This window comes from Musca autumnalis, unplaced genomic scaffold (genome assembly GCF_047663935.1).
Source record: "Musca autumnalis isolate F117 unplaced genomic scaffold, ASM4766393v1 scaffold_1, whole genome shotgun sequence".
NCBI classification, from domain to species: Eukaryota; Metazoa; Arthropoda; class Insecta; order Diptera; family Muscidae; genus Musca; species Musca autumnalis.
This window is the reverse complement of record NW_027411644.1, coordinates 144,920,757-144,933,822: the sequence shown is the minus strand read 5'-3', so window position 1 is coordinate 144,933,822 and position 13,066 is coordinate 144,920,757. Positions and strand designations below refer to the sequence as shown.

The following is a 13,066-nucleotide window of genomic DNA, read 5'->3' as shown; positions in this document are numbered from 1 at the left end:
GTGTGTGATGTTTGAATAATATGCCAACAATTTTAAAAACAATCGAATTCAATGATTTTCAAAATTGTTTTTAGAGCATTTTTATGGAAGAAATCCTTCAGCTTATTATTGAAACAATCATTTTATCATATCCACAACTCGATTATGTGGAGAAACCTTGGCCCTTCATACATTTTTCGCGTTTTTATAAAATGCTCAAAATTGGTATTTTGTAAACAAACCCACTTGTTGCCTTTTTGTTTACTAATTTTGAAGTTTTATGAATTCAGGAAAAACTAGGGTTCTATAGATTTTTTTCATTTAAATCTACCTCTTTACTTATACCATGGTATTTGTAAACAAAACAATGAAATGTCTATAAAGCTCTGTTCCAGAAAAAAAAAGTTTTTACAATTTTTACCACTTTTACACATTTTGCGTTCCCGTACACAAAATTTATATGAAAATCGTTTACGACTTTTACAACTTTTACGACTTTTACCACTTTATAAAGTACGGGAACAGGCCATAAATTATTAGAATTTAAAAAACTAATAATTTTTCACATTTGGTCATGGTACAATTACTTAGGTAGATGCCTCAGCCCAGCTGATCGAATCTAAAACGTCAAAAAACTAGGAATTCGCTATGAAAAATCAAAACAAAAAACCATATGATTCGGTAAGTAAGAGATAGTATGTGTTCACTTCACTGTACAAACACAAGCGAAAAAAAGAAACAACAAGAAACCATTTGGCGAAAATTTTGACAGTTTACCATGGTACAATTACTTAGGTAGATGCCTCAGCCCAGCTGATCGAATCTAAAACGTCAAAAAACTAGAAATTCGCCGTGAAAAATCAAAACAAAACCCATATGATTCGGTAAGTAAGAGATGGCATATGTTCACTTCACTGTACAAACACAAGCGATAAAAAGAGACAACAAGAAACCATTTGGCGAAAATTTTGACAGTTTACATTACAAAAAAAGTTGCTTTGTTGTAGCAATTCGCCGATGTTTCTACCTAAGTAATTGTACCATGCAGTTTACATTACAAAAAAAGTTGCTTTGTTGTAGCAATTCGCCGATGTTTCTACCTAAGTAATTGTACCATGCATTTGGTTCAATATTTTGGAAAACATGAATGAAAATTCGTTACATTTTCAATTTGTATGTTTCCACATCATTCCACTAAATGCATAAATTCTCGCAGAAAGTAGAATTCTTGCAGAGAAGTTTGGGGTCGCTGGAAATTCATAGAAAAAGGAGAAGCTGTTTCAATGTTTTGTTTTAGAAATCAAAGAAGCACATGTTTATTAGGGCTTTATTTTTTTTAAATTTTAACAAAATACCTCACCCATTAACAAACGTTGTATCCCCTCTACAAGCGGGGATTTACTGCGCGGCCTATCGTTCGAACTTGGAGGAGGTTACATATCATTGATATGAAGAAGTCTTTCTGGGAAATGGTTTTTTCCGAATGATATATTTTTTTTTTCTCAAAAAATATATGTCCCTAATGTACATCGACAAAGAAATAAATGTATAAAATGTCATAAGAAATTTGACACTAACGTTACAACCCAGTTCAGTCAGCTGTGTATTGCTGCTACCTTTTCTTATTCTACCATGGCTTTGCTGGTTAAAAATGGTAACCACAGGCACGTAAAGGAACAGAGCTCGAATCATATGGTTTTTTGTTTTGATTTTTCATAGCGAATTCCTAGTTTTTTAACGTTTTAGATTCGATCAGCTGGGCTGAGGCATTTACCTAATGGTTTGTTCCAGTACTACACATTTCTACACATTTTTACTTCGATAACCGATTTTTCCTTTATGTTATCGAAAAAAATAGTAAAAATGTGTAGAAATGTGCAGTACTGGAACAGACCATAAGTAATTGTACTGTGGATAGTGTAAACACCCCTTAAGATGTCGATTAAAATTGGTGTGTGAATCCCTACACACAACGTTATTACATTGCAAAAGCGCAGTTTGAATATAGGGCGGTATATTTACATTCCTAGTTATTTGTATTTTGCAATATTATTTTAATAATCATAATAAGAAAAAAAGATATACATATATCGATATATAAAACTCAATAAATGAAATGGAAAAAGATTTGCAAAAGGAGGAACTGAAAAAAGAACTGGTAAGACAGACATCGTTGTATTTGTATGTAGACGTACATTTAAACTTTCACTTCTACTACTTGTGTGCATTTACATTGTTATAGGAAACTAAACAAAAACCTGTTTTAACTGGAGGTGCCTCTGTGCTTATATGTTTAATAGTTTCAGTACTTACTTCAATTATCATAGAAGTTTTGCCAATAAATGGTAAAACATTTTGTGAAAATAAATTGAAAATTACAAATACAAGTACAAACATCTGCACATACAGAACTTACGCTATTTATGGTAAAAGCAGGAATGAAGATCACCTGAGACATGTCGTCAACGTTTTGGCGAGCCTGGGCTATACTAGAGTAAACTTAGACAACAAGTGGCAATTACTATGGGCACATGATTATCCTTTCTTAAAGATGCCAGAACGCATGAAGAATTTGGAGAAATTTCAAGTAGTAAATCACTTTCCTGGTTGTGGATTCCTAACGAATAAAGTCGACTTATCAACGTCTGCACTACCATTTCTTCCCCGTGCCTTTCGATTACCTTCACAGAAGAAAGAATTTTTGGAATACTCCCAAAGAAATCCATCAACTCGCTTTGTCGAAAAACACAATGAACATCGTCATATAGTTATACGCTCTCCAGAAGAAATCAATTTGAACTCGAATAACTCTTTAGTCCAGGAATATATCCAAAATCCGTTCTTAGTTGATGGCTATAAATTTGACATAGGTGTTTATGTAGTTATCACGTCTATTAATCCCCTAAGGATGTATATGTACAATGCAGACATTTTATTTCGTTATTGCCCCGTTAAGTATCATCCATTTAATGAGTCAAATATTGATAAATACGTTGTTGGTGATGATTATTTACCAACATGGAAAGTACCTTCTTTGATCAAATACTACAAACAATTCGGCGGTAGCATGAGAGCGGCTTTCGATGCTTATGTCAGAGATCAGCAGATGGACCCCAGCAGGATTTGGACACAAGTTGAGGATATAGTACGACGTACTGTTCTGGAAAAAGAAAGCGACATTGTAAATATACTACGTTCGTACAAAACGCAAAACTTTTTCGATTTAATGCGCTTTGACCTCATAGTGGATGAAAATTTAAAAGTATTTTTAATGGAAGCAAATATGTCCCCAAATCTTTCGTCAGCGCACTTCAAGCCAAATTCAGTTCTATACGAACAGATACTCTATAACGTGTTAAATTTGGTTGGGATCGGGACTCCAATAAAAATGACAAATGATTGCAGGTAAGTGGAATCATGTATGTCTGCGTTTAATAACATCAAATATTTAAAATATTTTTAATTCCAACATTCGACAAAAATGCTTTATATCGTGCTAGTTAATTACTATTTCTGTGGAATTATTCAAAGTAGTATGAGATTGCCTTTCAAACAATTACAGTATTAGGAAAATATTACGCGGGTAGACATAGAAGATAAGTATCCCCAATATGACGCCAATATTCAATTTTGGATATTTGATTCATTATTTAAAGGGGAGCCTTTAAAGTTAGTGGTGATCATTATGGTTCGTGTGTGCTTTTCATTTCATTTTCATTTTATTAAATTCACATAGTAATATAAATAAGCCAACATGGCCAATAGCTTATATTAACTTACTACATATACCCTCAAAACAAGAGTTTTTAAGCATTAAAACTAAACAATAAAAAAAAAATGAACAATATGCAACCCCATAAAAGGAAACAAGGATATATAAACTAAACCTACCCTCACATATGTATCTAAACCAGAGTATAGAAAAATCAGTAAGAATAGGAAGTATTAATCCTTTCAAGAAGATGCTATTATCCTGTCTATATAATAGAACAGACCTAGCCACTACTTCAAAAAGCATAAAAGTTCATATAAAATATAAAAGGCTCCCCAGCCTCAAAGAAAAATGACAATAATAAAAAAAGGGAAACCCATATCAAGCAATACGCAAAAAGCACAAGAAAATCATTTAGGAACTAGCCTGCAGAAACTCAAACCACTTTCTTTTGTATAAATATGTAGGAAAAGTAAATTTTCGTAAGGACAGAGGGAGCTGGTTCCACAACCTAGCGACCCTTACAACAAACGACCTCTCACCAATCAATGATGTGAATCTAGGGTAAGTTATCTGGGGATTACGAGAGGAACTACTATATAAAAAATTTCCACGGAGACACGAGGAAACACCAGTCATAAGACTATAATGCAATAGAAGTACACGAAATTTAATGTACTTCAGAAACGGTAATCCCAGAAAATGATCAACAAATTGCGATACATGCTTGCGACGAAGACCATATACAAATCGCAAAATAGAATTGACAACTCTTGCAATGCGTTGGATTTGAACGGATGAAGTACCAGATAACCTCCAAGCAATAGTTAACATGTGACATAAGCAAAGCCACTGCAACTTTTTTCCTAACAGGGAACGGCAAATAAGCTTCGAGACTGTACAACCTTCGCAACTGGAATCTAACACGAGGCAAAAGTAAATCAATATGTAATTTAAAGTCTAATTTGTTATCAATAACAACACCCAAGCACTTCATACTGTTAACAATCTTTACGGTAACAGAGTTAACAGATATCCGAAAGGAAGAGTCATAAACAGAATTGTTGAACAATATAGCTTTGGTTTTATTCCAGTTAATGATTAGTCCATTAGAGCAAATCCACGAAGAAAGAGAATGTAACACCAAACTTGCAACAACTTCCAAATCCTGCAGTCATGGTCCTCTCAGCAAAATGTGGACATCATCCGCATACATAAACAGATTACAATTCCCAACATTTACAGATTCCACAATGTCATTAATGAACATGCTTATAGTGGTAATAGGTTGACCGAGGCTACAAATCGTCACCTGAAGCAAAAAACGTTTTAAAATGAAAACTGTTTTATAAAATATCTCAAATTTTTGCATCATATCTTAAGATAGATAAGAAATGCATGTTAATTTTTTCAGAATTTCTGAAGCTGTTTGGGTTACGTCTTTCGGTATTATCTTTTTTCTGAAATGCCAAAAGGCCTGACCCACAATTTCTTGGGTATACATTTTAAGAAACTACACCATTTCACTATGGTTTCAAGCAGGATTTTTTTGGTCAAACTATTTTTTTGAGGTTTCAAAATGTTAACTGGTTTTTGCTCAGAATAATTAAAAACACATCAAGTCAACCGAAAATAATCAGTTTTTGTAAATACCGTTAGATTCCGTTGATGGGCGCAGTACCAAAGTGTTGACACTTTTTTATGTAAAAATAAAACAGAATTTTTATTTTTACACAATAAAAATTTTTGTTGTATTGTGTCGCTGCATAAATACAAGAAGTGAGACCAAATTTATTATAAATCGGGAAGCTGTTACAAAAGGAACGAAGAAATTTGTTAAATTAGCGTAATAAAATCAATGTTTTTATATATGTTGAAAAATATTTTTTACAAATATTTTTTATATACATTTAAACTTTTAAAAAATGTCCAAATATTTCCACCTACAAATCGAATTTGGAAGCTAGCAGGGGGTCTGTACTAATAAATTCAGAAGTCAAATCTTGATCAAATTTGCCACAGTTAAAATAAAGTGGATTTTTATATTTTAAGATGGGAAAATTTTTTTGTAAATACCTGTTGTGACTTTGCGTAGTATCCAATGGAAATAGAACGGTAAAAACCGTTCTATTTCATATTTAAGGGTTTCAGAGTGTAGAAAACAAGTATGTATAATTTTTTTGAAAATAGGTCCATTTTTTGTCATTGCCCGTACATAAAAGTACCGTCCGATTTAAGATATTTTGTGGATTTTAGTGACACTTTAGGGCCGATTCGGCTGAAAGTTGGTATGTCGACCTCTTGGAAGATATGAATCCTTCGTACCAAAAATTATTAACATCATAGGTCAATATTTTGGTTTAGACCCCACACAACGGGACCACCCTGTTCTACAAATTTTGGCACTTTTTGGTCACTTTGGTCGATAAAACGTAAGAATTGCTGTTTGTACACATACATTATAAATATTAATTAATTTCAATACAAAATGGCCAGAAAATTTTGATTTGAGACCATTGTGCATTTTCACATGTTGTAATTTGATTATTTCAATTGAAATTCGAAACATTTCACTTGTAGTTTGAGAATTCCAATTGAATTTCGAATTATTTCATTTGTAACTTGAGAATTCCATTTGATATTATAATTTTTCATTTGTAGATTCACTTTTGTCAGTTTTATTGAGATGTGTATTATTTTATTGTTGTAAAATAATTTCAGCTTAATCTTTCCCGAAATTAAATCAATTTTAACTACACACCACTTTAAATAAAACTTGTTGTTTTAAAAATTTAAAAACGACAAACCCCGAGATTAATCTGAAATTATTTTACAACAATACAAGTGAATCTAAAAATACAGTTTGTTGTTGTTTACAACAAACCATCAAAATTTGTTATGCGTTTCTTCGCAATGCTACGAGATTTTTTAAATGTTTCTGATGAATTCGCACTTAACCGAATTCATCGGTTACGTTTATTCTTGAGCTCTGGTCGTCATAAAATTGGGGAAGAGTTCTTTGTTTCAATACAAAGAACTAAGAGAACTGATGAGTCCATGTGGTGTTGGACGAAACTAGTATTCTTTGCCTTTCCCGAAATTAAATCAATTTTAACTACATCCAACTTTAAATAAAACTTGTTGTTTTAAAAATTTAAAAACAACAAAACCCGAGATTGACCTGAAATTATTTTACAACAATAAAGTTTTTCATTTGTAATTCGAATTATTTCATTTGTAATTCGAATTTTTCCATTTGTAATTTGAATTTTTCTATTTGTAAATCGAAGTTTTTTTCAAATGAAAAAAGTTCAAATTACAAATGAAAAAAATCGAATTTCAAATTAAATAATTCGAATTACAAATGAAAAAATTAAAATTACAAATGAAAAAATTCAAATTTCAAATGATATAACTCGAATTACAAAAGAATAAATTGAAATTAAATTGAAATTGAATATCAAATGAAAATCTCGAATTACAAATGAAATAATTCAAATTTCAAATGAAATTCTCAAATTACAAATGCAATAATTCGAAATTCAAATTACAAGTAAAATGTTGCGAATTACAACTGAAATTATTCGAATTATGTACATGTGAAAATGGTGTAGTACAAATGAAATATTATAATCAATTTACAACAGACTTATTGGCCTACGCAGTTAAGCGGACTTTAGACTAGCAATGTAAGGGTTCAATTCCCAGTCTGACTAGCACATCAGTGGTCGCTCTGACTCGTCCATGGAACTATGTGAACACCCAGTGTGTTGTAGTCGTCATCATAATACCAGACTTCCTGCAGTCCACGCAACAGCAACTGCACGCAATTTAATGACAATGGACATACACTGAGAAAAGTTCGAGGAAATAGTAACTTTATGAGACGACGTTGCAGCTTACAACGTTGTGTGCAATGTATTGAGGAAAAATCGCTCGAGAAGTGATCTAAGAGTCAAATTACACATATGGAGAAATAAGACGCGTAAGTGCATTATGTGGTGAATCGATTAGCTTCATGTGATAGGTATTTCCATAAGCTTCAAATGATACCCACTTTGTAGTAATCGGTTCAGTAGAACTGGGTCTAACCCGAATATTGATCTGGACTTTCAGGTCAAATAACCGGATCTGACCCCCATAGAAATTATACATTTCCGTAATGAGCGCAATAAACCCTCCCTCTGTCATTATAATTGCTGCAAATATCAAAGACTACAGTAATCACTACTGCTGGTTCATTTTCAAATAATGTGGGTTATATGAAATTTATAGTATGGAGCATTTTTAAACGTAGAAGCTTGAAATTAAAATATAACTAGGCGTTTACACCGGACAGTTTGTCTTCAAATACAACTCTGATTTACTAACACATACATACATTTGTCGTTTGTCTCTCAGCTGTCCATCATTTTTTCACAGACAGTAAGGAAGACACATTTTTGGCATTTTTGTAAAAATAAGTGAGATAATAATTGAAATGTGTTGAAAAACAAAAGAACATGAACAAAAACAAAATATGAGAACGGAAAACAAATATAAATCGATGATTTTCATTCAAAATTTTACAACTGTTTTTGCAGTTGTCGGGACGCCTACGTCACACAGGCAAGTTGTGGGATTTTGACAATCAATACATGAAGTCAACTGTCCTGTCATTTGTAAACGCAGGGTAAAGAAATGACAATAATTATATTAACTTTAAAGGTTACCATTATTTAAATATTAGGAATAACACTAGGTTAGGTTAGTCCCAATTTACATTAGGTGAGTTTACTTGCGGCAATTGTCAGTTTGTGGGTGAGAGAGGGTGCTGAGAGGCAAAGGGTTACCATATGCCTCACCTCTCTCTCCTACAAAATGACAATTGCCGCAAGTAAACTCGCCCAATGTAAATTGGGACTTAGGTTAGGTTAGAGGATGTGCAGCCACTAATTGTGACTGCGCCACTCGGAGACCTTACGGTCCATTGTGATCATCCTTTAGAAAAGTGGAGAGAGAGATAAAGATAGATAAGAGAGATAAATAGAAATAATAGAATAAATAGATAAATAGGAATAAAAAAGAATTAAGAAACAAATAAGAAACAAGGTAGGCAGAATCATCGAAAAAACAAAGCGTTACGCGTTTAGGTTGCGCTGTCCCAGCCACTTTAGATTTTTAACGATGTTGCAGATTACAGCAGGTTCCACAGTTGAGTAGAAGGTTAGAGACGGCGGAAAACGAACACCCACTAGTCTGTGTCGTCTACGAGCCAGGGCTGGACAACGACACAGGAGGTGTTCGATCGACTCCGACTCCTCCTCATCCTCACAGAGTCTGCAGTAGTCATTAACATCCCTATCCCATTTAATGGTAAAGGCCCTGACATAGCAGTGTCCAGTGATGACTCCCGTCGTTACCTTCACTTCCGCTTTGCTCAGGTTCAACAGCAAATTCGTTCTTTTGGCTGACAGAGACGGCCATATGGATCTTGCCACAATGCAGGTTCATTGTGCCACAATTCACTGGCTCTTTCGTCAGAGAACGCTTCGACTTTTTGGAAAAAGTGACAGATGGGTGGTTTGATAGAGTCAGTGATAGCTAGATCAGCGGACTGTGATCCTCGTCTAGCTAATTCATCTGCTTTTTCATTACCCTGGTAGTCACGATGTCCAGTTACCCAACATAGCCGAAAGCCGTTAGTTAGCGCATACAGAGCTGTTCTACACTTGAGGACGACGTCGGATTTGATGTTGCAGGATTTGATGGCTTTAAGAGCCGCTTGACTATCTACATAGATAGTCACCGGTTCCAAGATTTCTGCATCCAGATTTTTAATCAATTCCGCCGCCTTCCAAATCGCGAAGATTTCAGCCTGGAACACACTACAGTTGCTGTCTAGCCTGTAAGTGCGTTCAAGTGATAAACTTTCACAGTAGACACCGGCACCGGTACCTTCCTCCATCTTGGAGCCGTCTGTATATATAGCCAGACCGCCCAGAGGGGGGTTACTGCGGTTCCAGTCGTCTCTACTAGTTATAATGACTTCTATATCGTCAAATCTCAAGACTGGTGATATATAGTCACTTATTTTGCCACAATGGTTCACAAAAATACCTGATTCATTCAGGATACACCCATGCCCATAGGTACGACCCCGCCAAAGACCCTGTTCATGAAGCCGCAGGGCACTCCTGGTTGCCTGACACTTAATGCTGATACTCAGTGGTCTTAAGTTCAGCATTGCGTTCAGTGCAGCCTGTGGCGTGCTCCTGGTAGTTCCAGTAATAAGAGTTGCGGCGGCTCTTTGTACCTTATCAAGCTTAGTGGATGTTGACTTTTGACGCAATGAGTGCCACCAAACGAGAGAACCATAGGATGGGTCTAACCACTGTATTATACAGCCAGCGTATAATCGAAGGAGTTAGTCCCCAGCTTTTCCCAATGGAATTCTTACATGAATAAAGTGCAATCATTCAAGGATTGTGTCAAGGATTGTGCCAAGGTACTTTGCTTCGGGGGAGAGTTGGAGCTGCACCCCATCCAGTGTTGGTGGAACAAAGGCGCCGAGCTTACGCTTTCTTGTGAACATTACCAGTTCCGTCTTCGTTGGGTTAACCCCAAGACCATTAGCCTTGGCCCAGCGTGATAGAGTCGATAATGCTCCCTGCATAAGCTCCGAAATGGTTGACGGAAATTTACCGGAAACCAGCAGTACCACGTCATCAGCATAAGCAACAACTTTGATACCTTGATTGTCCAGCTCCATCAAAATATTGTTTATAACAAGGAGCCACAGTAATGGCGAGAGCACACCTCCTTGAGGGATGCCTCTAGTCACTGTTTTCCTTATTTTTACCTCCCCAATGCTAGAATTTATAATTCTGCTTTGAAGCATATTATTAATCCAGCACGTTAGGGGTTCAGTAGTGCGATTCTGTAACTCCTTAACGACAGAATTAACGACGAATGTCGGTAGTTAACGATAATTTTCGGTAAGTCCTATTCTGTATACCAATTTTTACGATTTTTGTGGTAAATTTTGTCGTTAATTACCGAAAATTATTGTTAAGTTAACAACCAAAAAAAAGTAGTTGTTAAGTCTTAACGACAGTACATTATTGCAATATTTTGCTGAATTCTTTTAACAACGGCGTTTTATATGAACATATGCTATGTCAATAAAGGCGGTACACAAGGTATATTCCGCCGTATTGAGAAAAATCTTCTTAAGGCATTTACATAAGGGTTAACTATGTAGGATAACAGGGGGAAGCTTGGCCACTGTTGTGCTTTCGCCGGCGCCGATTTTATTGAAGCTGCATAAAGATCATCAAAGAGAAAGTTGTAGATCTTCGATTAACTCATAACTTTCCCTTAGAGGATCTACATGTAGCATCAATTAAATCGGCGCTGACGAAAGCGCAACAGTGGCGAAGCTGCCCCATGCTACCCTTTCCTTATTATTAAAGAGGAAAACCGTTACCTAAATCTTCAAAAGAACTCAAGGCCTATACCAATGTCCTTAACACTATCTTTCTAGGAAGCTTTCGTTGGCTTTAATTTAGCATTGAGTCCAACACGTGAATAGTATTACTATAACCTACTTTGTTCTGTGATAATCTTATAGATTTAAACTCAGCATCACTAATAATCAAAATGCTAAAAATGTCGTATATGTTAGGATTTCCGAACTTATTATACACTACGCTATGATGTGGGCGTGAATTGAATATGTGAATATATAAACTCAAATGACGGTAACGTGGATCCACGTACATCATTGTAGGGGTTTAAGTCATGTCAAATTTCAAAGCTAAATATTCATATGGCAAAAATAACTCTTCGTTTTATTTTTGCGGTGTTAAAAATTTATTTATCTGTACATTCATAAAAATACAATTAACTTCAAAGTTACGTTTTGACCAATGATTCTGATTACACTGTCCTGCCCACTTCAAACTTATAATGCCTTGCCGAGCTAATACGTGGATGCGAATGACACGTTTATTCATATCCTGGAACAAAACCACGAAAATCTATGAGATTTATTTACCTCCTAGAAGTACATGCATACATACACACTTGACGCTTTAGAAGTTGAAATAGACTTGTGTTACGCATTGTTGGAATACTTGCAGATACTTATGTTAGACGCATTTCTTCAAAAAGTGGACCTTTCTTCCTCCCTTACGCGTTTTTTGCCTGTATTTGCGAAGAAACAATATTTTTAATTCAAAAATACATTAATAAATATCAAAATATAATATTTGACAATTTGTCTTTCCATCGATATTCGTCGGTATATGCAAACGATTTCTACAATTTTTTTTTTTTTGTTTTGCCTTATTAAGGCGATGGTCATTTTTAGAGTGATATTTGAATTAATTCTCTTTCGAGTTGAGCTATTTAGACCTAATAGGTACATTGAAAAATTAGGAATCCACCGAAGTCCCACACATTCAACCACTATGCTACGTTTCACGGGTGGTTAGACCGATCATCAGGCATATTGAATGGTGTTTTTTAGTGGGTGGACGAAGGCTAAGCTTGGAGACTAGCATTTATATCACAAATCATTCGAAATTTGTATATTCGAATTATTTATTTATTTTAATGTTAGTCATTTAATTCCAAACCTTTCCTATAGTCCGACTTGGCTGGTAACCCTATTTTTCAATGCTTTATTACAAATACTAAGGCAGCTTTTTTCCACCTTTATTTTATTTGTTCTTCTGTATCAGAAGATTTTGATCATCAATATTTGCCATCGGAATGACAAGTTGATGGTGGCTTAGAACGCTAAGACGCCTGCAACCGTGTCACTTGGTTGTTGGGGTCCCAGGTTCGAATCCCAGCCTGGCTCATGCTGAAATCATTTTTTTGTTTTGCCTTATTAAGGCGAAGGTCATTTTTAGAGTGATATTTGAATTAATTCTCTTTCGAGTTGAGCTATTTAGACCTAATAGGTACATTGAAAAATTAGGAATCCACCGAAGTCCCACACATTCAACCACTATGCTACGTTTCACGGGTGGTTAGACCGATCATCAGGCATATTGAATGGTGTTTTTTAGTGGGTGGACGAAGGCTAAGCTTGGAGACTAGCATTTATATCACAAATCATTCGAAATTTGTATATTCGAATTATTTATTTATTTTAATGTTAGTCATTTAATTCCAAACCTTTCCTATAGTCCGACTTGGCTGGTAACCCTATTTTTCAATGCTTTATTACAAATACTAAGGCAGCTTTTTTCCACCTTTATTTTATTTGTTCTTCTGTATCAGAAGATTTTGATCATCAATATTTGTCATCGGAATGACAAGTTGATGGTGGCTTAGAACCAGCCTGGCTCATGCTGAAATCATTTTTTTGTTTTGCCTTATTAA

General features: G+C 34.9%; 1 protein-coding gene across 1 annotated transcript in view; it reads left to right on the top strand.

Annotated features, from left to right (window-relative positions):
* Nucleotides 1-1,874: 1,874 nt before the first annotated feature.
* The window catches only part of TTLL15 (tubulin tyrosine ligase-like 15), a 31,541-nt gene continuing 20,349 nt past the window's right edge, over nt 1,875-13,066 (top strand). Inside the window, exons 1-2 of the mRNA XM_073956933.1 lie at nt 1,875-2,137; nt 2,222-3,384. Coding sequence (XP_073813034.1) covers nt 2,096-2,137; nt 2,222-3,384 — 1,205 coding nt within the window. The 5' untranslated portion in view covers nt 1,875-2,095. The remainder of the gene's footprint in view (nt 2,138-2,221; nt 3,385-13,066) is intronic.